The sequence below is a fragment of the Oryctolagus cuniculus genome, chromosome 6 (genome assembly GCF_051225735.1).
Source record: "Oryctolagus cuniculus isolate XC-2025 breed Fujian yellow rabbit chromosome 6, ASM5122573v1, whole genome shotgun sequence".
Classification (NCBI taxonomy): Eukaryota; Metazoa; Chordata; class Mammalia; order Lagomorpha; family Leporidae; genus Oryctolagus; species Oryctolagus cuniculus.
In genome coordinates this window covers 128,218,193-128,243,356 of record NC_142872.1, presented here as the reverse complement: position 1 = coordinate 128,243,356, position 25,164 = coordinate 128,218,193, and the positions used below count along the sequence as shown (strand labels likewise).

General features: G+C 43.3%; 1 protein-coding gene across 12 annotated transcripts in view; it reads left to right on the top strand.

The window, feature by feature from the left end:
- UBR5 (ubiquitin protein ligase E3 component n-recognin 5) overlaps positions 1 to 25,164 on the top strand; it is a 158,638-nt gene that overhangs the window by 59,296 nt on the left and 74,178 nt on the right. For 7 of the 12 annotated variants that reach the window (XR_016236561.1, XM_070075376.2, XM_089336423.1 and 4 more), the window contains 4 exons: positions 3,845 to 4,034; positions 4,553 to 4,712; positions 5,319 to 5,468; positions 7,244 to 7,455. Coding sequence is in view for 11 of the 12 variants with exons in the window: in XM_089336422.1 (XP_089192548.1) it covers positions 3,845 to 4,034; positions 4,553 to 4,712; positions 5,319 to 5,468; positions 7,244 to 7,455 (712 nt within the window). In the remaining variant the exon portion in view is untranslated. The remainder of the gene's footprint in view (positions 1 to 3,844; positions 4,035 to 4,552; positions 4,713 to 5,318; positions 5,469 to 7,243; positions 7,456 to 25,164) is intronic. The other 5 variants (XM_070075377.2, XM_089336424.1, XM_070075375.2 and 2 more) reach the window with 1 other exon arrangement.

Here is a 25,164-nt window from a genome sequence, read left to right as displayed (position 1 = left end):
GCCCTTGCCCCTGCCCCTGCCCTTGCCCCGCCCCTGCGCCTTTCAAATAAGTAAGTAAATCTAAAATTAAAAAAAAAAAAAACAAAAAACAAAAAACCAACTTTCAGGATCCTGCTTTTGGTACTTTTGCATAGGTAATGTTATCTCAAGATGTTCATGGAAATATATTTATTTTGTTAGAAAAATGTTTTTGAAATTTGGCTTAAAAGATGACTTAAACATCTAAGGAAAATGTGTTATAAAAAACTGCATGAATATCAATGCTTGGGTCTTGCACCCGCATGGGAGACCAGGAGGAAGCACCCGGCTCCTGGCTTCAGATCAGCGCAGCACCGGCAGTGGCAGCCATTAGGGGAGTGAGCCAATGGAAGGAAGACCTTTCTCTCTCTCACTGTCTATAGCTATTTCTCTGTGTGTCTCTCTCTCACACTGTATAACTCTGCCTGGCCCCCCCCAAAAAAAAAAAAAATCCTACCAACAGTGCACAGTGGTTCCAAGTTTCTATACAGCCTCTGCTTTTCTTGTTATTAGTCATCCTAATAATGGTGTCAGGTTTATTTCATTGTGGATTTGATTTGTGATGCTGAGCATCTCTTCATGATACTTCAGAAAGTTCATGAGAAAATAAATTAATAACTAAATTTATTTTGGTGTTTAAAAAATTGAAATTGGCCGAGCCGCGGCTCACTAGGCTAATCCTCCGTCTTGCGGTGCCGGCACACCGGGTTCTAGTCCCTGTTGGGGCACCGGATTCTGTCCCGGTTGCTCCTCTTCCAGTCTAGCTCTCTGCTGTGGCCTGGGAGTGCAGTGGAGGATGGCCCAAGTGCTTGGGCCCCTGCACCCCATGGGAGACCAGGAGGAAGCGCCTGGCTCCTGGCTTCGGATTGCTGCAGCACGCTGGCCGTAGCTGCCATTTGGGGGACGAACCAACGGAAGGAAGACCTTTCTCTGTGTGTCTCTCTCACTGTCTAACTCTGCCTGTCCAAAAAAAAAAAAAAATCAATCCATGCGTAGTTTTTTTTTTTTTTTTCTTAATAGGCATTTTCTATTAACTGTTTGAAAACCTCATACTTGTTTATCATTTGTATATCATCTTTGGAGAAATGTCTATATAAGTCCTTTGTTTTTCTAATCAAGTTATTTGGCTTTTGGTTAAGTTGTAGGAGTTTTTGATATATTTGGATATATAACTACTTATCAGACACATGATTTGCAGTATTTTCTTCTGCTTTTAACTTGCCTTTTCATTCTGTTGTGTCCTTTCATGCACGGAAAAAATTATTGTAAAGATTTATTTTAATTGAAACGCAAAGAGAAAGGGCAAGATCTTCTATCTGCTGGTTATTCCTTTATTGGCTGCAGTGGCCGTGGCTGGCCCGGGTGAATGCCAGGAACGTGCATCTCCATCTGGGTCTCCACATGGGCTGGCAGAGGCCTGGACACTTGGGCCATGCTCTGCTGCCTTTCTTGGTGCACTAGCAAAAAAAGACAGCGGAGCAGCTGGGGCTGTAACTGGCAATCCAGTATAGGATAACAGTGTCCCAGGTGGAGGCTTAACCTGCTGCACCCAGTGGACAAAAATTCCAAATTTTTTTAGTCTTATTTGTCTGTCTTTTCTTGTCTTGCCTGTGTTTAGTGTCATATTCAAGAAATCATTGTCAAGTCCTGTCATGAAGATTTTCCCATATATTTTCTTCTAGCTGTTATAGTTTTAGGTCATTGATTCTTTTGAATTAAAGTTTTGTGTATGGTAAAAGATAAAGTTCCAGCTTCATTCTTTTGCGTGTGGAGCCAGCACCACTTGTTGAAGAGACTGTCCTTTTCCCATTGAGCGGTCTTGGCACTTTGTCTGAGATCATTTTACTAGATATGCAAGGGTTTATTTCTAGATCCTCTGTTGTATTCCATTGATCTGTTTGTGCCATTGTCACCCTGTTTTGGTTACTGTAGCTCTCTTATTTGCTTTGAAATCATGAAGTATTAATATTCCAACTCTTTTGTTTTTCAAAATTGTTTTTGCTGTCTTGGGGTCTGATTAGAAGTTTTAGGATGCATTTTCTTTATTTCTTTTACATACTGCTGTTGAGATTTTGATATAGATTGTATTAAATTTGTAGATTGCGTTAGGTAGTGTGGCCATCTTACTGTCTTCCAGTGTAACTCATGAATGTATTAATGTAGGTTATCTTTCTTAATTGTGTCTTTAATTTCTTTTAGTAACATTTTGTACTTTTCAGTGCCTTTTACTTGGCTAATTTTTTCCTCATTATTTTTAATGGTATATAAATGGAATTTTCCCTAATTCTCTTGTTTTAAAGTTTCTGTTAATGTAATATACTTTCATTTATTTGATATTTATTTATTTATTTGAAAGTCAGAGTTACACAGAGAGAGGAGAGGCAGAGAGAGAGAGGTCTTCCATCTGCTGGTTCACTCCCCAATTGGCCGCAACGGCCGGAGCTGTGCTGATCCAAAGCCAGGAGCCAGGAGCTTCTTCTAGGATCTCCCATGTGGGTGCAGGGGCCCAAGGACTTGGGCCATCTTCTACTGCTTTCCCAGGCCACAGCAGAGAGTTGGCTTGGAAGAGGAGCAGCTGGATCTTGAACCGGTGCCCATGTGGGATGCCAGCGTTTCAGGCCAGGGCGTTAACCCACTGCACCCACCCCCGTAATGTACTTTTAGTGATGCCCCTTTATTTTTCTTCTGGCCTGTGAATGATTTTTTAACATGACACTTTGGAATCTTATTACGTAACTGAAATAAGTGCAGTTTCATACTGCAGCCCCAAAGATGCTCAATACTGTTTTTCTCCAGAACTCTCTTGTGTGGTTTGAGACAATAGGTACAGATACTGCATAAAAATGAGTTGATAGTGTACATCAGTAAGTACAGAAGGCCTTCAGAAAGGATTACACTTTTTCTTTCCTCATTTTACTAAGAAAGGTGTTTTAGAAAATTTTAGATTATTTAGGTAGCCATTGGACCAGTAAAGTAAGAAGATAAACCAGGAGGTTTGTTGTATACTGGTTGGAGAATTGTTATTGGTTGATATTTTCAAGACTCTATAAAGAAAACGTATTTAGATAATGAAATTAAAAGTAACTGTTTGCAATCACATGTTGAAGGTTTCAGCCTTAGGTACATGCTGTGGAAGCCAGGAGTAAAGTGTCTCTCTCTAGGTTGAATAATCTGTTAAGGAATAGATTGACTTGGAAGATAAGTGGCACTGCCCTAATTTAAAGGCTAAAGTGATTTGTGTGATCGTTTTCTCTAAGATGTGATTTAATGCAGAAGAGCGGTTTGGTTTGAAGCTTGTCAGTTGCCATCTTTGGGACAATAAGTTAGGATGCAGATGGCATTCCCTTTGCATATTTGTTCATATTTAAGAAAAAAATGTGGTGAACCTGTTTTAAATGGTAGTCTCCCTTTGATGAAAGTAGTTAATCCTGGTAAATATTAATGAAATACCATCTTTGTAAATGAGCAGTTTATTCTGTGCAAAGCAGTTTGAATTGTGAGCTCTGAGTTTGAATTTTGCGTAGCAGCAGGATGTTGGTAGTTAAGTCGGATGAGTGCTTCATGCAGAGGTGAGATGTGTTCATTTTAAGGCTGTGGCTGTGGAGCTTTTAAGATAATGTAAAAGCATTGTATTTATCTTTCTAAAAGTGAAAGAATTGAGAGTGTTATTTTAAAGGTTGATTCTGTTTCTGCTTTTGTCAAAGCCCTACTGTAAAATAGTACGTCAGCTTTATCTTAGCTTAAAAGAGTGAAAATGAGGCCCAAAATGGTGCTTTGCAGAGTGGTTGTTTAAAATACTGACTGTTACAACTTCTTTGCTATCTAGAAGCCGCTGGAGTTCTGGAGTGGGCGGCAGTGGAGGAGGATCCTCTGGCAGGTCTTCAGCTGGAGCTCGGGACTCCCGCCGACAGACTCGAGTCATCCGGACGGGGCGGGACCGGGGCTCTGGGCTCTTGGGCAGCCAGCCTCAGCCGGTTATCCCAGCGTCCGTCATTCCCGAGGAGCTGATCTCACAGGTACGGGTTTGCAGAACGCGTGGCCTGAGCCTTAGGTGAGCGTGGTGGGTGGCAGGCATGACTCCCCATGAATTGAGAGAGACTGGTTTTCTGTATTGATCCCGGAAAGCTGGTTTTGAATTTATTCAATAGAAAATTAGCATAGTGCTTTCTCTCTCTCTCTCTCTCTCTCTCTCTCTCTCTTTTTTAAGATTTATTTATTTATTTGGAAGGCAGAGTTACAGGGTGGCAACGCTAGACAGAGTTGTTTTCCATCCCTTGGTTCTCTCCCCAAATGGCCTCAGTGGCGTTAGTTGGGCTGATCTGAAGCCAGGAGCCAGGAGCTTCTTCCAGGTCTCCCATGTGGATGCAGGGGCCCAAGGACTTGGGCCATCTTCTGCTTTCTCAGGCCAAAGCAGAGAGTGGGCTTGGAAGTGGTGCAACCTGAACCAATGCCCAAATGGGATGTCAGCACTAGCAGGCAGTGGCTTTACCCACTGTGCCTCAGTGCCGGCCCTCTCCTTTGTTTTTTATTTCAGGCCCAAGTTGTTTTACAAGGCAAATCCAGAAGTGTCATCATTCGGGAACTTCAGCGAACGAATCTTGATGTAAACCTTGCTGTAAATAATTTACTTAGCCGGGACGATGAGGATGGAGACGATGGTGACGATACAGCCAGTGAATCTTACTTGCCTGGAGGTTGGTGGCCCTCCCCTGCCCCCGCCCCCAACGCATACATACACACACACAAACATTGCGATTCTCATGTAGACTTCTGACTGCAGATGAAATTGTAATTTGCAGTTTAGTTTCTGACCACTTTCCAAGGTGGTAGATATTTCTCATTATAGAATTGCTTGGTTTAATTGTAAAGCTTCATTTAAGAGAAAACGAAGACACGTTTTTTTCTCACTGGACTTGTGCTTGGTCCCAATAAATCCATGATTGTGTTATGGAGTTTCAGATAACTTTAGACTGTTGTTATTTGATGCCCTTATTTCTGAAAATATAATTGCTTTGATGCCCTTATTTCTGAAAATATAATTGCTTTGCTGTGTTAAGGGTTTTGACTCTTATCATCTCTACGATGTAATAGATAAGGTAATCTTTTTTTTTTAATTAATGAGTAGCCCTGACACTGGCAGTAAATTGAAGTTCCTTCCATTTTGTGTTACTTTGATTTCTGACGCAGTTGTTTCTCTTTGTGTGTGTATTGTCAGCCCCGACGTGATTGTGTTCTCATGGTTTGAGCTCTTTGATGGGCTCCTGGAGCTGCCGTGTTTACCTGTGTGTGTTTGTTTGTAGAGGATCTGATGTCTCTGCTTGATGCTGACATTCACTCTGCCCACCCAAGTGTCATTATCGATGCGGATGCCATGTTTTCTGAAGACATCAGCTATTTTGGTTACCCATCTTTTCGTCGTTCGTCACTGTCTAGGCTGGGATCATCTCGAGGTAATTTTGTATTTATTTCTTTGACCACTGGTTGGTTGTATGAAAGATAGTGGTAGATTGACTTTATATGAACTTCTAATAATATAATAGATTAAATGATCACTTATTAGTGTTTTGGGGTGCTTTGGCATTAACACTTGTTAGTTTTAATTTTGAAGAGCCACAGTAGTACTGTATAGATGATCTTATTTATTCACATTGTGAAATAGATACATAATCAAGGCTTGTGAGTTACTGAACTGTATTTTTAATCAGGAATATGGATTCTGAACTAAAAGCAGAATTCTACTTTATAGTGACATGCAGCATTCAGAAAACAAGTCTCCTTAGGATGAGTAAAATGGTTCTGTTCATTTTCAATCATGGTTAGAATCAAATCTGAAGAACTTACCAGAATGAGTGACCAATTTTAAATGTATAGAGTGGTTAGTTTATTAAAATGCTATTTTCAAAAGCTTAAACTCCTCAAAAAAGTTAACAGTATAGTAGGTAGTAGAAATCATTAAAACCAGCCTTGATGTGTTGGTATAGCTTTAGTTTGCATTCTAACTTTAAGCCAGTATTTTCACTTTCCAGAATATAAAATCGTTTGACTCAAATAACAAACAAAAGCCAACTACTTAGGGATCACTAATAAACTAGAAGATATTCTGTGTTCAATTAAAACCTCACTGCAAGTATATAAGTACTTAAAATCAGAATTTAAAAACCAGTTTTAAAATAACAGTTTGATGGCGATCTTTAAATGTTTTGAACACAGTTGAGTTATAAAAATTGTAAAATAAAGGCATACTTAATTGCCTAAAATGTATCTAGTATTACTTTTTCAAATTTTCAGTATTTAATAAAAGTAACTCCTTAATTTTCTCCCTTTTTCTTTTCCTAAGTTTCTGTATTATAGGCATTATTTTCAATTTTAATAATTTGAAATAGTTGATGCTTGTACTTTTGACCTCCATATGTGGCTGTTTATATGTTTCACCTAAATATTGTCTCTAATCTTTATTGTTTGAGTCATGTAAAATTTAATATTAATTTCCTTATCTTGAAAAATTATGTATGAACAAAGTGGGGAAAAAACTGGCTGTAGACAGTTTGTAGGCCAATTGCAGGAAAAGAATTTTTGTAACAAAATTTTTAAAGATTCTTAAGAAAAATAAACAATATCTTTTTCATTCCTCAAAATATTTTAAATGACTTATATGAAAATCCTGCATATAGAATCATCATAACTGACTCAAATTGTTGGATATCTTATTAGTTTATGTTACTGGACTTTTGGTTTGATCTTTTTGTATTTTCCTCTGTGCATATTTTCCCCCTAAACCTAATACTTTCTAACAGATGCTGTTTTTGGTTTGCTTAAAATAGATTGCTTCCAAAAAGTTCATGGAAAAATGCACATTGTTTTTTAATTCTGTGTTTCCAGAACCTTCTGAAGTACCTTCCTATGTATTTAATGTGTTAGAATTACAATTTATGCACATTTTCTAATGTATGAATAAAAATGTTTATAGTAAGCATTTTTAGTGAAATCTAAAAATTTTAAATTCCATTTTAAAACCTCCAAATTCAATTTAAAATCAATTTTCTAAAAGCAGTTTTCACAGTTTGTTTGAAAGGGTTAATATTTTGAATGTTGCATGTCAGCCTTATTAGATACACATTTACATAGAATTTTTGAGTAGCTAAACTGCTGTTAGTTGCATCCTGAAGGGTCTTTACTAGAGAGTGGCTTACTTTTATCCCACTGGTGTGACCCAATTGCATACCAGTTCTCCTTCTTCCCTTAGAGAGAGACTCTGAGCTGTTGCGTGAACGTGAATCCGTTTTACGTTTACGTGAACGAAGGTGGCTGGATGGAGCCTCATTTGATAATGAGAGGGGCTCTACCAGCAAGGAAGGAGAGCCAAACTTGGATAAGAAGAACACACCTGTGCAAAGTCCAGTATCTCTAGGAGAAGATTTGCAGTGGTGGCCGGATAAGGTATTTGGAAAACAAGTTACACCCTTTCCATTGAAATGGATTCATGGCAGCTTTCTTCTTTTTCTCTTCTGAAAGGTTTCTGTTTTATTTATTCACGTTTTTATACTACTACATACAGTAATATTTTTGTTTTCTTATAAAATAGAAGGAGTTCATCTTAATCTGCTGTTGCGTGTGTCATCTCAGTGAGATGTGTTCCTTGGTGTTTCTTTTTTTCCTGCTTAATGAAATCAGAAACAGGGATGTTCTTGCTAACACCTCAGCATGTCTTCTAGGACTTACTTTCTGGTCGTCATGAATTCAGTAACTTGGATTTCTTGGTAGAAGTTCATTTTGTCAAATTTAGAAGGTTAGATGGACAAGTGTGTGGTCGTTGATGCAGCATGAATGTCAGGGCTGGAGGGAGACTCTGTTCTTTGACTAGTTAGCTGGCCCATGTAATGACAGTTCCGATAGACACTTCTGCTGTGATTGTTAGGAGAGGCAAAGCCAACCGAACAGAGCTGTGCTCTGCTCCTGGGGAATAAAAATTAGTGGATTTTAGGAAGCATTTAGGACTTGTTACGTTGATTCAGATATTTCAATGAGAGTCCATCATCACCATAAATTAAAGAGTGATGGTATGCATGTTTCATTGTCTTAAGTGATCGATAGCTCATCTTCTAAGGCTCCTATAAGAAGCTGTGTGGTTTTCATTTTTAACAGGACCTTTATCTTTCCTTATATTTGGAGCCAGATGGGTAGGAAATTCTTATAAGCAAATATGAGCTGAAAGATTAGAACTTCCAGGTTAATTGTAGCAGATAAAGAGAATCTGATAAGGATTTCTTTCTTGCTTTGAACTTGAACTTGAATTTGGGATAATGAAAGAAGATATTATTTAACTTTCTCAATTTATGTTTCCACGGTTACTGTGAGTCTTGATGCAGTTCCTTTATTTCCTCTGCATTCAGTTCATGTGGAAAGCTTGAATGCAGGAAGGAACATGAATTTTAATTAGTCTCTTTGGAATCAAAAGATTATTCTGTTTTCTTTGGTAGCTGCCAAACTTCCCCTGGGTTGCATTCTCTTATTTCCATAAAACTTGAAATATCCTGAGTTTACTTTTATTTTTATTTCATGCTTTGGGAGCGATTTAAACCATTAAGTTTTTAACTTTTGTGGAGAGGGTTGGGGGTGCATTGTTCGTTGTTCCCTATTTTCCTGCCTGGATCATGTTAGGGCTGGGTCTGTTTAATATTGGCAGGAAGTAATCGAAGACTCCTAAATCATGTAGTATGCAATATTTTTTGTCCTTTAAGATTTATTTTTATTTATTTGAAAGGCACAGTTAGAGAGGGAGAGACAAGAGATTTTTCTATCTTCTGGTTTACTCCCCAAATGGCTGCAACAGCTAGGGCTGGATCAGTTTGGAGCCAGGAGTCAGGAACTTCTTCCTGGCCTCCAATGTGGGTACAGGGTCCCTAGCACTTGGGCCATCTTCTGCTGCTTTCCCAGACAAATTAGCAGGGAGCTGGATTGGAAGTGGAGCAGCCGAAACTTGAACTGACACTATGTGTGATGCTATTGTCTTAGGCGGTGGCATTCCCCAGTACCCCAGGTGATGGCTCCTTATTTTTTTTTTTTTTTTAAGGTTTATTCATGTATTTATTTGAAAGGTGGATTGATAGAGGGAGAGAGAGACAGAGAGATCCTCCAATCACAGATTCACTACCCAAATGGCCCCCACATAGGGCTGCACCAGGCCGAAGCCAGGAGCCAGGAACTCTGTCCTGGTCTCTATATGGGTTGTAGGGGCTCAAGTACTTGAGCTGTCTTCAGTTGCCTTTGCAGGAAACTGAATGGGAAACGGAGCAACTGAGATTGGAATCAGCACTTTGTGATTCCAGCATTACAAGCAGCTTCTTAGCCACACTGTGCCTCCATGGCAGCCCCAGTCTGTTTCATTTTGCTTTAAAGATCTATTTATTTTGTAATAGCAAGAGAGACAGGAAGATCTTCCACCCATTGTTTCTCTACCCAAATGGCCACAAAAACTAGGCTGGGCCAGGGTGAAGCCAGGAGACAGGAGATCCATCATGGTCTCACAAGCGGGTAGCAGGGGTCCAAGCACCTGGGCCATCTTGGATGTCTTCTTAGCACATAACGGGGAGCTGGATTGGAAGTGGAGCAGCGAAGACATTGGATTCCAGCATCACAGCAAGCAGCCTGCTGTGCCACAACACTTGTGCTGTTGGCGCTGTCCCCGCTCCCCCGCCCCCCCCCCCCCCCCCCCCCCGCCCATGGATCATGTTTTAATAGTGCCATCTTAGTGTGTAAAGTCACCACCCGTGACTCCATCAAGTCCTCGGCTCTTGAGGTAATATACCCTGACGAAAGGAAGGCTTTACTGTGAGGTAGGTGTGCAACGTAGGGAGATAGGATGTCAGAATGCACTTGGTACCTTGTATACAGAGGATCCAGCCCCAGGAGAGTGGAGGGTGTAATGAAGTAGCCACTAGGAATCCTTGCTCAGGACAGTTTGAACATCACATATAGACTTACACGTTGGAACCCAGAACAGTTGCCAAGCCTGGGTCTGTCACCTTATCTTTTTCATGTATACATTGTTGATGGCTGCCAAGCTCCTGGCTCTTTGTGGGTCACCAACACCAGGTATTGAACCTATCTTCCTGGAACTTAAAGTCTAGGGCAGGAGACAGATGGTAATAAGTCATAAATTAATATATATTCCTTTAAAATAAAAAAAAATAATTATTTGAAAGGCAGAGTTACCGAGAGGGAAGAAACAGAGATCTTCCATTTGCTGGTTCACTCCCCAGATGGCTGTAGGACTTGGAGTTGGGCCATACCAAAACCAGGAGCCTGGAACTCCATCCATATCACACACGTGGGTGGTAGGGACGCAGGTACTTGGGTCATCTTCTGCTGTTTTTATCAAGTACTTTAGCAGGGAGATGGATCTGAATTGGAGCAGCCAGAACTCAAACTGGTGCTCATATGGGATGCTGGCATTGCAGGCAGTGGCTCATTCTGCTCTACCACAATGCTGACTCCAGTTTTTTGTTTTTTTTTTTTTCCAAATTAAAGACTTTATTTATTTATTTAAGAGGTAGAGTTATAGACAGAGATAGGGAAATACAGAGAGGTCTTCTTTCCACTGGTTCACTGCCTAAATGGCTATAACTGAACCCATCTGAAGTCAGGACCCAGGAGCTTCCTTTGGGTCTCCCACGCGGTGCAGGGACCCAAGCACTTGGGCCATCTTCCACTGCTTTCCCAGTCCTATAGTAGAGAGCTGGATGAAGAGGAGCAGCCAGGACACGAACCAGCACCCATATTGGATGCTGGTGCTGCAGGCAGAAACCTATCCTACTGTGACAAAGCACTAGTGCCCAATATTTATTTGAAAGGCAGAGTTTCAGAGAGTCAGAGGGAGGGAGAGAGAGTTCTTCCATCCGCTGGTTTACTCCCCAGATGGCCACAATGCCTGGAGCTGCACCAATCTGAAGCCAGGAGCCAGGAGCTTCTTCCAGGTCTCCGACATGGGTGCAGGACCCGTGGGCCATCTTCTACTGCTTTCCCAGGCCATAGCAGAGAGCTGGATCAGAAGTGGAGCATCTGGGACATGAACCGGTGCCCATATGGGATGCCAGGACTGCAGGTGGCGGCTTTACCCACTATACCACAGTGCCGGCCCCTCCAATATTACTCTTAAAGGTAGATTTCTTTATACCCTGGATTGTGATTTGATTTTTTAAAACAGTTTGGTGGCTGTATAATTATTTTTCCAGAATTGTGTATTTCTGTAATCCTCAGCATGTCAGATTGCTAGATGATAGTTTACATTTTTTTCTCTACTAATTAACTTGGCATTTCATAGCTTCATAAAATCTTATGTGATGGTAAAGAGCAATGACCAGCATAGTCTTGCCCTAGAAAGAGAGAACAGGTGGTGCCTGCAGGTCATGGAGGGGTGTGGGGGACCAGTAGATCTGAGTGTTTGGGTATTCCTAAGTGGGTCTATGCAGCAGTTGTATTTTGTGTGTGAAGCTCTCTGTTATTAGTGAATACAGTGTGAACTGAGGAAAAATACAGACCATGCCACTTTTGTTTAGAATAGAATACTAATTAATAAAATGTTTTGTTACAGTAATATTTTGGTGTAATGGGAAATAAACAGGTGTGTCTGTATATACAAAGTGAGAAGTAAGGGGAGTGTCTCAAGTCTGCTCTCTTTAACTCCATGTCCAGGAATGTTCATGGTTGAACTAGCCAAGTTTATTCTGGTTTCCAAAGAGTTTTACATGAAAACATCAACTTTAATTTTTCTGGCTTGCATGTGACTGTGTATTATACTTGGTATTAACTGATAATACAGCTGCTTTGATAAGAAGAGGTTATCTTTCAGTTAGTTTATCTAACAAAGTTCCATTTTCAATTTTCAATCTTTTTTTTTTTTAAGATTTTATTTATTTATTTGAGAGGTAGAGTTACAGACAGTGAGAGGGAGAGACAGAGAGAAAGGTCTTCTTTCTGTTGGTTCACTCCCCAAATGGCCGCAACAGTCGGAGCTGCACTCATCCAAAGCCAGGAGCCAGGTGCTTCTTCCTGGTCTCCCATGTGGGTGCAGAGGCCCAAGGACTTGGGCCATCTTTCCACTGTTCTCCCAGGCAACAGCAGAGAGCTGGATTGGAAGAGGGGCAGCCGGGACTAGAACTGATGCCCACATGGGATGCTAGCACCGCAGGCGGAGGATTAACCTACTGTGCCACAGCGCCAGCCCCAGTCATCTTCAGTTTATTTTTCCAAGCCTAGAATTTTGGTTTATGTTGTCAGATATCTTAAGTGTAAATGTGAGTATATATGTGCTTGTTATCAGTCTACTTCCAACAAGAATCTAAACCAGATACATTTCAAAAGGCCAGCATCACCTTGACATGTAAGCCAAAGACACTGTAAGAAAAGAAAACCATAGTCAGTGTGTCTGAGCATTGATATAAAAACCCTCAGTTAAAAATGTAACAATCCAAATGTAGCATCACATCAAAAAGATTACACATCATGTCTAATTGACACATATCACTGGCATGCAAGCCAGGCTTGATAGATGCAAATCAGTCTCTCTAGTATACCATATTAACAGATTGAAAAAGAACACAAGATCCTCTCAATTGATGTTAAAAAAAGGTGCATATTTAGCATCCTTTCTTGATTAAAAAAAAACAACTTTAACAACATAGGTGTGGAAATTACGTTATGAAAGACCCACAGCTAGCATCTCTCTCTCTCTCTCTCTCTCTCTTTTTTTTTTTTTGGACAGGCAGAGTTAGACAGTGAGAGAAAGAAAGAGAGAAAGGTCTTCCTTTTTTTTCTCGTTGGTTCACCCCCAAAATGGCCACGATGGCTGGTGTTCTGTGGCCAATGAAGCCAGGAGCCAGGTGCTTCCTCCTGGTCTCCCATGTGGATGCAGGGCCCAAGCACTTGGTCCATCCTCCACTGCCCTCCCGAGCCACAGCAAAGAGCTGGACTGGGACAGAAAGAGCAACTGGGACAGAATCCGGCGCCCCGACCGCGACTAGAACCTGGGGTGCTGGTGCCACAGGCGGAGGATTAGCCAAGTGAGCCGTGGCACCGGCCAGCTAACATAATTAACAGGAGAAAACTAAAGATTTTATCCTTTTTAAATTTTTAAAAATTTTTTAAGATTATTTCAAAGTCATACAGAGAGAGAAGGAGAGGCAGAGAGAGGGAGAGAGGGAGAGGGAGAGAGAAGGAGGGAGGGAGAGAGGTCTTCCATCCTCTGATTCACTCCCCAATTGACCGTTATGGCCAAAGCTTTGCCAATCCAAAATCAGGAGCCTCTTTCAGGTCTCCCACGTGGGTGCAGGGGCCCAAGGACTTGGGCCATCTTCTACTGCTTTCCCAGGCCATAGCAGAGAGCTGGATCAGAATTGGAGCAGCCGGGACTCAAACCGGAGTCCATATGGGATGCTGGCACTGCAGGCGGAGGCTCTACCCGGGGCACCATAGCGCTGGCCCCAAGATTTTCCTTTAAGATCTGGCAGTAAGCAGGCCTTCCCACTTTTGCCACTTTTATTCAAAATAGTACTGGGATTAGAGTTATGAACAGTCACACACAACAAAGTCAAAGGCATCCAAACTGGAAAGATAGAAGTAAAAATTATCTCTTTGCAGATGATACCTAATTTATAGAAAACCCAAATATTTGATAAGAAAACTGGTAGAACTAATAAGTGAATTCAGTAAAGTTTTAGGATGCAAAATCTGCAGACAAAAGGCAGCAGCATTTCTCAATTTAGACGTAAAAGAAATTAAGAAAACAATCCAATTATGATGATAGTATCCCCCACCCCCCCCAAAAAAAAAAAGGAAAACCAACCAAAACCACTTGGGAATACATGAAAACAAGGAGATGAAAGATGTGTACACTGAAAGCTATAAAAACATCGATGTAAGAAATTGAAGAAGACAAAAGTAAACAGAAGGATACACGATGTTCATGACTTGGAAGAATTAAAATGTCCCTCCCACTCAAAGTATTATATCGATTTGATGCATGCTCTAACAAATTCCAGTGGTATTATTCTTCACAGAATGGGAAAAGCAGTCTTAAAATTTTTTATGGAACCACACACACGTTTAAAAAGTTGCCAGATACTAAGAAAGAAAAACAGTAATAATCAAAACATTATGGTATTGGCATAAAAAAGAGACACATAGACCATTGGAACTGAACAGAGAGCCCAGCACTGAATCCAAGCGTGGATGGGAATTTTGAACAAGCGTACAAAAGAACACTTTTGAGAAAGGATAGTCTCTTCCAGAAATGGTACTGGACAAACTGGACTTCCACATGCAAAAGCATAAAATTGGATTCTTATCTTACATCTTTCACAAAACTCCACTGAAGAGGTACAACAGGCCTAAACATAACAGCTGAGGCTGTCGAACTCCTAAGAGTTGGGGAATGGCTCTTGGACATTGTCCCTAGTAGTGTGTTTGTGACCACACCCAAAGCTATGCTACAGAAGCAAAAGTATTTAAAAGGGACTGTGCTGGCCGGCGACGCAGCTCAATAGGCTAATCCTCTGCCTGCGGCATCGGCACCCTGGGTTCTAGTCCTGGTCGGGGCGCCGGATTCTGTCCTGGGTCGCTGCTCTTCCAGTCCAGCTCTCTGCTGTGGCCCAGGAGTACAGTGGAGGATGGCCCAAGTGCTTGGGCCCTGCACCCGCATGGGAGACCAGGAGGAAGCTCCTGGCTCCTGGCTTCGTATTGCTGCAGCGCGCTGGCCGTAATGGCCATTTGGGGGGTGAAACAACGGAAGGAAGACCTTTCTCTCTGTGTCTCTCTCTCTCTCACTGTCTAACTCTGCCTGTCCAAAAAAAAAAGGGGGGGGGGGGGACTGTGCCGAAGTAGAAAGCTTCTGCTTAGAAGAAACAATTGACAAAATGTAAAGCAAACCTATAGGCTTGGAGAATACTATTTGGAAACCATATACCTGATGAGGAGGTTAATATTCAAAATTTATCAAGAACTCTTATAACTCAGTGGCCCAAGAATATAATAAGCAAAAGACCTGAATAGACATTCTCTAAAAGTGACCAACAGATACATAAAAAGGTGCTCAATATGACATCAGGGAGATGTGAATTTAAAACTACTATGAAATATTACCCCATATCTGTTAGGTGGGCTATTATTAAGAAAAAATCAGAGAAAAATATTGGCAAGGGGTTAGAGAAAAGGGAACCCTAGAACAGTGTTGAGAGGACTATAGACTGGCACAGCCATTATGGAAAACAGTAGAGAGGTTCTTATAGAAATTGAAAATGGAACTACCTGTTGACCCCACCCTCTTCTTGTGAGGGTCTTCCCAAAGGAGATGAAATCGCCGCCTTTTGAAGATCCCTGCACCTTGTGTTCATTGCAGTGTATTCAGAATAACCAAGATTGGAAACACTTCCTATCTGTTGACGGACAAATGGATAATGAAAACATGACATGCACATTATTCAGCCTTCAAAATGCAGCTTCTACCATTGTGCAAAACATGGATAGACCTAGTGGACATTAAGCTAAGTGAAATAAGCCAGACACAGAAAGAAAAATTTTGCACGATCTCATGTGGAATCTTAAGCTGGGCGATAAGGGAACATGCAGAGAATAAAACAGTAGTTACTAGGGCCAGCACTGTGGTATAGCTGGCAAAGCCTCCGCCTGTCATGCTGACATCCCATGTGGGCACCAGTGCAAGTCCTGGCTGTTCCTCTTCTGATCCAGCTCACCACTAATATGCCTGCAAAAAGCAGGGGAGATGACCTAGGTGCTTGGGCCCCTGCCACCCACGTGGGAGACCTGGAAGAACCCCCTTTTGGCTTTGGCCCGGCCCAGCCCCTGCTGTTGGACATCTGAGGAGGGAAGCAGTGAGTGGATGATCGCTGTGTTTCACCCTCTATCTCTGTGACAACTCTTTGAAAGGTGTAAATCTTAGACCAAAACCAAAAACTGGTATTTACTACGGGCAGGGGTGCAAAGGTAGAAAATGAGGAGATATAATTAAAGGGTACAAAGTGGCAGACATGTGGAATGAACTAGTCTTGAAAAATGTATATCAGCAATTCTAGTCAATAACACTGTGTTTTGAGATTTTAAACATAGGTGCTGTTGTGACTTAGTACCTGGACTGAAACAGGTTATTCTTCACTGTAATAAATGTTTACTACCTACATGTTTCCTGTGACATGTTATAAATATTAAAATTCATTTTTATTCATGTTTATATACTCATTTTTATTTGAAAAGCAACACCACAGAGAAGGAGTTGGGAAGAGCTTCCATCCAGTGATTCACTCTCCAGATTCCTGTAACTGCCTGGACCAGGGCTAAACCAGGTCCCAGACTCCATCGGGATTCCCTGTGTGGGCCTCAGGGACTCAGTGCCTGAGCCATTATCTGTTCCCTCCCACGTGCCTTATTAGCAGAACGCTGGGTGAGAAGCAGAGATGGAGGCAGAATTTCATTGCAGGTACTGATATGGGGTGCAGGCATCCCAAGCACTGGTTTAATTCCAGTGCCACAATGCCTACCCCTAAAATTTATTTTTAGAAAAAGAATCTAGGGAATAGGTGTTTAGCCTGTTGGTCAAATGCCCCTGTCTCATAAGGAGTACTTGGGTTTCTTATGTGGCTTTGGCTCTTGACTCCAACATCCTGGCTAATGCAGACTCTAAGAGGCAGCAGTGATGGTTCAAGTAACTTGTGCCCTGCCACTCATACGAGAGACATGGATTGAGTTCCTGGTTCTTGGCTTTGGTCTGGCTTTGTCTAGCCCTTTGCAGGTCTCTGGGGAGTGAAACAGCCATCAGTGGTGGGTAGGGCAATGCTTGTGATCTCTGTCTTTCTCTCCTTACTGTGTCTGTATCTCCTCCCTCCCCCCTCAAGGTAAAAGAAGCTAAAGTGACTTATTAGTGGTAAAATGACTGTTAGAAGTCGAATACGAAGAACGAAGTTAAATATTGCAGGTGGAAACAGCGGGGCTGGTGTGGTACAAGCTGCTGCTTGTGATGCCAGCATCACATATCAGTGTGCTGATTTGATTCTCAGCTGCTGTACTTAAAATCCACTTTCCCACTGATGTGCCTGGGAAGGCAGCAGACGATGACCCGGTGGGAGACTTTGTGAGCTCCGGGCTTCCTCCTGTCCCGGAACTGTCTGTTGTGGCCCCTTGGGGAGTGGATGCAGGAGTGCCCTTACTCACTCACTCTCTGCTCCACCTTACTTGTTGCTCTGCCTTTCAAATAAGCAAATAAATCTCTTCCTTCCCTCCTTCCATCTGTCTGTCTGTCTGTCTGTCTCTGTCTCTCTCAAGATTTGTTTATTGGGGCCAGTGCTGTGGCATAGCATGTAAAGCTGCTGCCTTCAGTGCCAGCATCTCATACGGGCTATTGTTTGAGTCCCAGCTGCTCTACTTCTGGTCCAGTTCTCCACTATGGCCTGGAAAGCAGAAGAAGATGGTCCAGGTCCTTGGCCCCTGCACCCACGTGGAAGACCCAGAAGAAGTTCCAGGCTCCTGACTTTGGATCGGCTCAGCTGCAGCCATTGTGGCCATCTGGAGAGTGAACCAGTGGATGGAAGACGTCTCTCTCTCTCTGCCTCTCTATAACTCTGCCTTTCTTTTTTTTTTTTTTTTTTTTTTGACAGGCAGAGTGGACAGTGAGAGAGACAGAGAGAAAGGTCTTCCTTTGCCGTTGGTTCACCCTCCAATGGCCGCCGCGGCCGGCGCGCTGCGGCCGGCGCACCGCACTGATCCGATGGCAGGAGCCAGGAGCCAGGTGCTTTTCCTGGTCTCCCATGGGGTGCAGGGCCCAAGCACCTGGGCCATCCTCCACTGCACTCCCTGGCCACAGCAGAGAGCTGGCCTGGAAGAGGGGCAGCCGGGACTAGAACCCGGTGTGCCGGCGCCGCTAGGCGGAGGATTAGCCTAGTGAGCCGCGGCGCCGGCCTATAACTCTGCCTTTCAAATAAATAAATCTTTATAAAATGTGCGTTATAAAAAAGAATTGTTCATTTATCTGAAACTCAAAGTTAACAGGAAAAGAGAAGAAATCTTCCATCTGCTGGTTCACTCCTCAAATGACTGCAGTAGCTGGATCTGGGCCAGAGTAAATCCAGTAGCCTGGACCTCCATCTGGGTCTCCTACATAGGTATAGGGGCCCAAGCACCAGGGAACCAGGTCAAACACGGAGCAGCTGATGCTGGCCTTGTGGCATAGTGGGTAATTGCTCCGCCTGTGATGCCGGCATCCCATGTGGGCACTGATTGGAGTCCTGGCTGCTCTGCCTCCTGTTCAGTTTGCTGCTGATGTTCCTAGGAAAGCAGAGCATCAGTGGTGGAAAATGGCCTAAAGGCTCCTGCTGTTCATGTGGGAACCCAAAAGAAGCTCCTGGCTGCTGGCTGCTGGCTGCTGGCTTTGGTCCAGCCATTGAGCCATCTGGGAGTGAACCAGCAGATGGAAGAACTCTCTCTGTCTTTCTCGCTCTTTCCCCGTAACTCTGCCTTTCTAATTAACATCTTTCTTCTTTCTGCCACCCCCCTCCGAGCAGCTTTACCCTCCATGCCTCAGTATCAGCCTCAGTTAATAAATATTTTTAAAAAGTGCAGCAGCCAGGACTCTAAACCAGCACTCACATGGAATGCTGGCATTGTAGGCAGCAGCTTAAACTGCTGAACCACAGTGCTAGCCCATTGGGAAGAACTTTCCGATTTGGTTGATGACCTTTTTATTCAGCCAGTTGTAAATTTACTGGTTAGATCCAACTTCTAATCATTTGATTTTTAATTTTTTTATGGAAAGCTCTGCAGGTCCTGATCATTAAGGAAACGTGTCTGTCCACACTTTGTCTAGTTGGACAGAAGTGAGCCCAACTGGCTGAGAAGCTGCCATTCATTGTTCATTTAAACAATAAAAGGATTGTTTGCTATGACATAAGGAAGTGGGTGAGCTAAAATACTGTCCTTTTGTTCGTATTTCTCTACATGTAGTTTCCTTTATGAGGACAAATAAGAAATAAGAGATGATTTTCCTGTTATCTTCTTGTGGCTGGTATATTTGTGGACAGTGTGTTTTCAAGAGCAGTGGGATCCATGTGGTTCATCTAGGGTATAGCCTGAGGCACACTGACTTGTCCTAGAAGGATATAGGCAAGTCAGTTCTGAGATGGCCTTGGGTGTCATGCTCTTGCTTTTGGGGTGGTTTGGTTTCTGTTTTGTACTCTAGTGAAGAAGTTGGAGTTAGAGATTTCATTTGTTCATTCAGCAGTCAGTTGGTGTGTTCCTACTTTGTGCCAGCTGCCAGGATAGGCCATGGTGATGTGGGAGTGTGATACAGAGCTTCCCAAAGGAACTAGGGGGAACAAGAACATTTACGCAGAGCAGAATGCGCTAGCCCGCAGGTGTGAGTACAGCGCCTTGGGCGGGTCACAAGGGGAAAGGAAGGGCACCTGTGCCTGTGGGCAGCATGTTTAAGTAGAAGTGTGAAGTGACCAAGACATGAAGGCGTGCCAGGCATCCCAAGTGCTGGTCTAGCCATGGACGTTCACTGTGTGTTTGCGTACCAATGATAAGTTCAGAAGCCCTGTTTTGTGGTAGGGAGTAGAAGAAGTAGGATGGGGCGAGACTATCAAGGACGTGAGACAACTTGCCAAGGAATCAAGATGATTTCCTGCACTTAAGAAGTCAAAATTGAGTCGTTAGGGAACTGGTGTGATGAGATTGGTGGGGGTTTACATGTTGGGTTTACTGTTAAGCAGGTGAACACTATCAGCATTGTGAGAGAACTGTGAGAATAGGAAAAGTCCAGTCAGTTATGAAAATGATGACTTTGTGAATAAAGGAATTGTACAGATCTCAGTCATAGCGGGGACAGTGGGGGTTGAGGAATGGAAGACTCTCAAAGCAGTCTCAAGCAGATGTAGCCCTGGTTTCCAAGTCATTGGATTCAAGAGAGCAAAGGAGGAGTTGAGGAGTGCTCCCCCATTCCCCATGCCTCTTACTGGGAGGCATGGTGAGTGTCGTCCACGAAGAGAGGACTGCAGAGGCGGGGGTGCTGTGGCAGGGGGAGATGAGGCCTTGCTCTTATAGTTGGCGCTTTTTAAGGCATCCAGATTGGGTACTCTTGCAGCTACCTCCGGAGATGGGAGAGTTAGGCATGTAAGTGCTGTCACTCAGATTGAGGGTGGAATATAATGTGAACAAAGGGACAGAAAAATGGAAGTACACGTGGTATGAGGGAGGTGGTGGAAATCATCATGCAGATGGGAGGAAAAGTAGTAGAGGTGGTGATCTGTGAACCAGGAGAGCAGGCTAGGTTTCAGGGTAGACGATGAGCAGAGAGCAGTGGTGTGAAAGGTTTGAGGGGGAGATGCACTGATTGAATACATGGCACATTGACTTGGCAATTGGAAATGTGACTATGGGTGTCACTGAAAGCACGTGCCTCGTGAAAATCCACATTACCTTGAGTAAGACTGAACAAAAGCCTAGTTTGGATGGGTGTTGAGGAATATGAGAACGGCCACATCTAGTGTGTGTATGTGTGAGCTCTGTTGGCTTTATAAGAAGCGCATATTGTGTGTGTGTGTGTGTGTGTGTGAGAGAGAGAGAGAGAGAGAGAGAGATCTAAATAAGGGAGGACTACAGACCCTTTTTTTTCTGAGATGGAGATATGAGTGGTGCTTTTATTATTAAGTAAATCTAGAGATAGGAATATCGTGAAGCCAGAGCCATTTTCTGGGAGATGAAGTCAGGGAGCAGAGTGAGGGGCTCTGTGCTGTGTTTCTTGTATATATTACTTCATTTGGGTTTTTACGCCTACACCACGTGAGGATATATTTTATTATAATACCCATTTTGTAAGTGAAGAAATGGGTTTAGTGGCCACCATTGTAGCAGGGGGAGTTAATTTGCTGCATGTCGTGATTGCTAATATCCCATGTGGGTATGTCATACGAGTACCGGTTCAGATACGAGTTCACTTCTGATCCAGCTGTCTGCCCGTGTGCCAGGGATGTAGTGGAAAACTATTTGAAGGCATGTACATACTAGTGTAGGATACAGTTTAAGACTGCTGTGCGATTCTGGAAAGCTTCATGGTGCTTAGTCATTGCTCCACTTCTGAGTCTACTCTCTGCTATGGCCTGGAAAATAGTAGAGGACGGCCCAAGTCCTTGGGCTCCTGTGCCCACATAGGTTACCTGGAGGAAGCTCCTCACCTCTGGCTTTGGAATGGCCCAGCTCTGACCATTGTAGCCATTTGGGGAGTGAACCAGTGGATGGAAGACCTGTCTCTGTGCCTCTGCCTTTCCAATAAATAAATCTTTCAAAAAATTTCTATTTTTTGATATTTTTAACTTTTTTTAGCTAAAATCTCTCTTTTTGAAAAATTTATTTATTTATTTAAAAGGCAGAGTTACAGAGAGGCAGAGAGAGAGAGAGAAAGAGAAAGAAATCTTCCATCCACTGGTTCGCTACCCAGATGGCTGCAACGGCACCGATCTGAAGCCAGGAGCCAGGAGTTTGTTCTAGGTCTCCCACATAGGTGCAGGGGCCCAAGGATTCGGGCCATCTGCTGCTGCTTTTCTCAGGTCATAGCAGAGAGCTGGATCGGAAGTGGAGCAGGTGGGACTCAAACTGGCGCCCATATGGGATGCGGGCACTGCAGGCGGTGGCTTCATCTGCTACGGCACAGCTAAAATCTTGACACAAACATGCAAATTAGCCTCAGTCTATGCATGGTCAGAATCATTAACACTGGTGGCTTCCATCTGCATATCTTGTTCCATTGGGAGGTCTTCATGACGTTGTGAGTTTACTGCAGCAAGGTTGAAGAAGTAGATGGTATATTCTACTGTTCCCTTTGATCCTGTCACAGACACATGATAGCTCATACAGATGCTCTGTTGAACAAAGTCTTTATGCAGAGGCTAACTGTATTTAGTATATTATATATATATTTAGCCTTAAAGTGCAAGGGAAATCTGACATGTGCTACCGTATTGATGGACCTTGAAGGCGTTACCCCAGACACAAAAGGGCAAGTACAATGAGCCAATTTAGATGGGTTACCTAGAGCAGCTACATGGAGAGAAAGTAGAATGGTGGTGTCTGTGCCTGGGGAAAGGTGGAGGTGGAAATTATAGTTTAATGTGAACAGGATTTGAGTTTTGCAAGATAAAAAAGATTCTAATAGGTAGTGAGGATGGTGGCATGATAGCATGAATGTACTTAATGTCATTAATTGTACAGTTAAAACGATTAACATGGAAATCTTTGTTACATATTTTACTTCAGTAAAAAATACTAGCCAGCGCCGCGGCTCACTAGGCTGGTCGGGGCACCAGATTCTGTCCCGGTTGCCCCTCTTCCAGGCCAGCTCTCTGCTGTGGCCAGGGAGTGCAGTGGAGGATGGCCCAAGTACTTGGGCCCTGCATCCCATGGGAGACCAGGAGAAACACCTGGTTCCTGCCATCGGATCGGCGCAGTATGCCGGCCGCAGCGCGCCGACCGCGGTGGCCATTGGAGGGTGAACCAACGGCAAAAGGAAGACCTTTCTCTCTCTCTCTCTCACTGTCCACTTTGCCTGTTTAAAAAAAAAAAAAAAAAAGAAAAGAAAGAAAGAAAGAAAAAAAAAAAAAACAGAAAACCTATGTCCTGTAAGGAAAGCAAGCCCAGTCTTGGCACAGACAGGCCTCTGAACAGCCGCAGAAATGGTAGCATGTGCTACAAATAGAAGAAAGCTCTCTGGAGACACTGTAAACATTTCCTCACCTAGTCTGTGTTTTCCCATTTCAGTTGTGCAGTCTGGTTTTGTGCAGGACAGGGCCGTTGACTTTGTACACTGTCGCTCAGCTCGGGTTTGCTTGGTGTGTCCTTGTGCTTGCTGTATGCTTTGTTCGCCAGCACCATTGCTGCAGACGGGGCTCTGTGTCCCTCGGAGTACCCTCACATTGGTTTGTGCCATTTCTAGTGAAGAGATTGTCTTGGCAGATTTCTCCACTCACAGCGAGAGGTTTTCCTTTTGTCATCCATATGCATGTGTGAAGATCCCCTTTGAGATGATGTGTGTCCCTTGCTGTTCAAATGTTAAAGGTCTAAACATTGACTTAGGATTCCTGCTGGAATCACTCATTACTGAAATGACTCAAAAATTATTGTTACTAAATTTATTTTTATTCCAACGTCTGGTGAATGTTGAAGCCATACTGGGTTAATAGGACTGTGTGGGTCCTCTTGTGCTTGTCTTGCCTTCTGAAGCCCTGTTTACCCTTTCCAGAAGGTTTTTCCTGCAGTCCCAGAGAGTTTAGGCTAAATTCCTCGGAAGACTCAGAGAAATTCAGGGCCCTTGTTATGATGTCAAATACATTACATTGTCTCTGTATCCACGTGTGCTCGCTCCAGAGAAAACAGTTGTTAGTGAAGAGGTACCATTTTCTGATTCCGCCATACCTTGAAGCTGTCTCAGTGTTCTTATTCTAAGGAGTCATTAGGTTTTCTTTTTATCTGGATGTGGAAAGGTAATCTAGAACTTCGATTTTCAATGCAGATTTGAACTCTTAGCAAGGTGTTCTCTGGACCCAATTCCAGGGTATGGGTTGTTTATAAAAGCTTTGATGGGAATGTGCCAGTTGCTGTGACACAATCTGGCTTCCCTACCTAGGGTAGAAAAAAATTCTTTCAAAGAGTTATTTATTTTTTTTGAGAGGCAGAGTTACACATAGAGGGAGAGGAACAGGGACAGGGAGGTCTTCCATCCATGGGTTCACTCCCCAAATGGCTGCAGTGAATGGAGCTCGGATGATCCAAAACCAGGAGGCTGGAGCTTCTCTGGGGTCGCCCACACAAGGGCAGGGGCGAAAGGCCATAGCAGAGCACTGGATCGGACGTGGAGTAGCTTGGACTCGAACTGGCACCTGTATGGGCTTTACCCACTGCGCCAGAGCGCCGACCCCTGGTAGAAAGATTTTTGTATCTGTTCTTGGAAGGCAATCACTCCATGACTTAATTCTAAAACCTCCTGACGTTCTTGGTCTTTTCTGGAATTGGCATCTATCTTTTTGATTCTGAAACCAGATCTGAATTCTTGACTCTTCAGTGTTGCTTTGTGAAGCAAGTTTTTGTTTAGTTGTATGCAGGATATGATAAAAGGTATTGATCAGGCTTTTCAGTTGCTCTTTGAATCTTGTGTGACTGTGTCTGTAATTTATTGCTTGAAGAGTTGTCGTGGGCCATGTTTGGAAGACAGTCCCAGTGCCCAAGCTTCTGCCTATGACCCTAATTGTGTATAGACTGTCTTAAATGTAAAAAGATTTTTACCTTTAAGAAAACAAAATATAGACCTTGGTTTCAACCTCTTAAAGGGCCCACAGAAAAGGAGTCTTGTTGTGACTTTGCCTTTGCCTGCTCTAAGTCTTCCCAGTGCTCATCCCTCACTGCACTCACTCAGCATACTTATCCAGAGATTACTTCGAGTGGTGCCTGTGTCCTGAGGCTGCAGTGGTAAACCAGGTAAAGCTTCTTTTTGAGTGAGACAGACTATACACAAGTGAATGGAGCATGTCAGTTTGTGAAGTGCTGCGACCTGAGAAGCTGGCAGGGAGAAGGCTGGAGTGTGCAAGGAGTGGGTTCGTAGGTAGAGTGGTCAGGGAAGGTCATTGAGGAGAGGGGTGAATTAGAGAATGAGGCAGGGCCAGGGCAGAGAGGGCAGCAAGCGCAGTGGTCCTGGTGGGGTCCTGGGAACGAGGAAGGCAGTGTGGCTAGAAGAGTGAATTTGTGGAGGGCCCTTGTAGCTATGCTAAAGACTTGGGATAATTGGTTTATATCTTTACATAATGTCTCTGCATTGATTTAGTGACTGAGGTGAGCATCCAAAGGGCAAGCATTGTGGTGCAGGAGGTTAGGGAAAAGCTTGGAGTTTCTTTGATTTATTTTTATTTTAGTTTTTAGTTTTTAGTTTTAAGGCTTATGTATGCATTTGAAAGGCAGAACGTCTGCGTGTGTGTGCAGGGGTGGGGACGGGGATCTTCTACTGCTGGTTCGCTCCTCAAATGGCTGCAATGGCTGGGTCTGGTCAGGTAGAAACTAGGAGCCAGGAACTGTATCTTGGTTTCCCATGTGGGCGGCAGGGGCCCA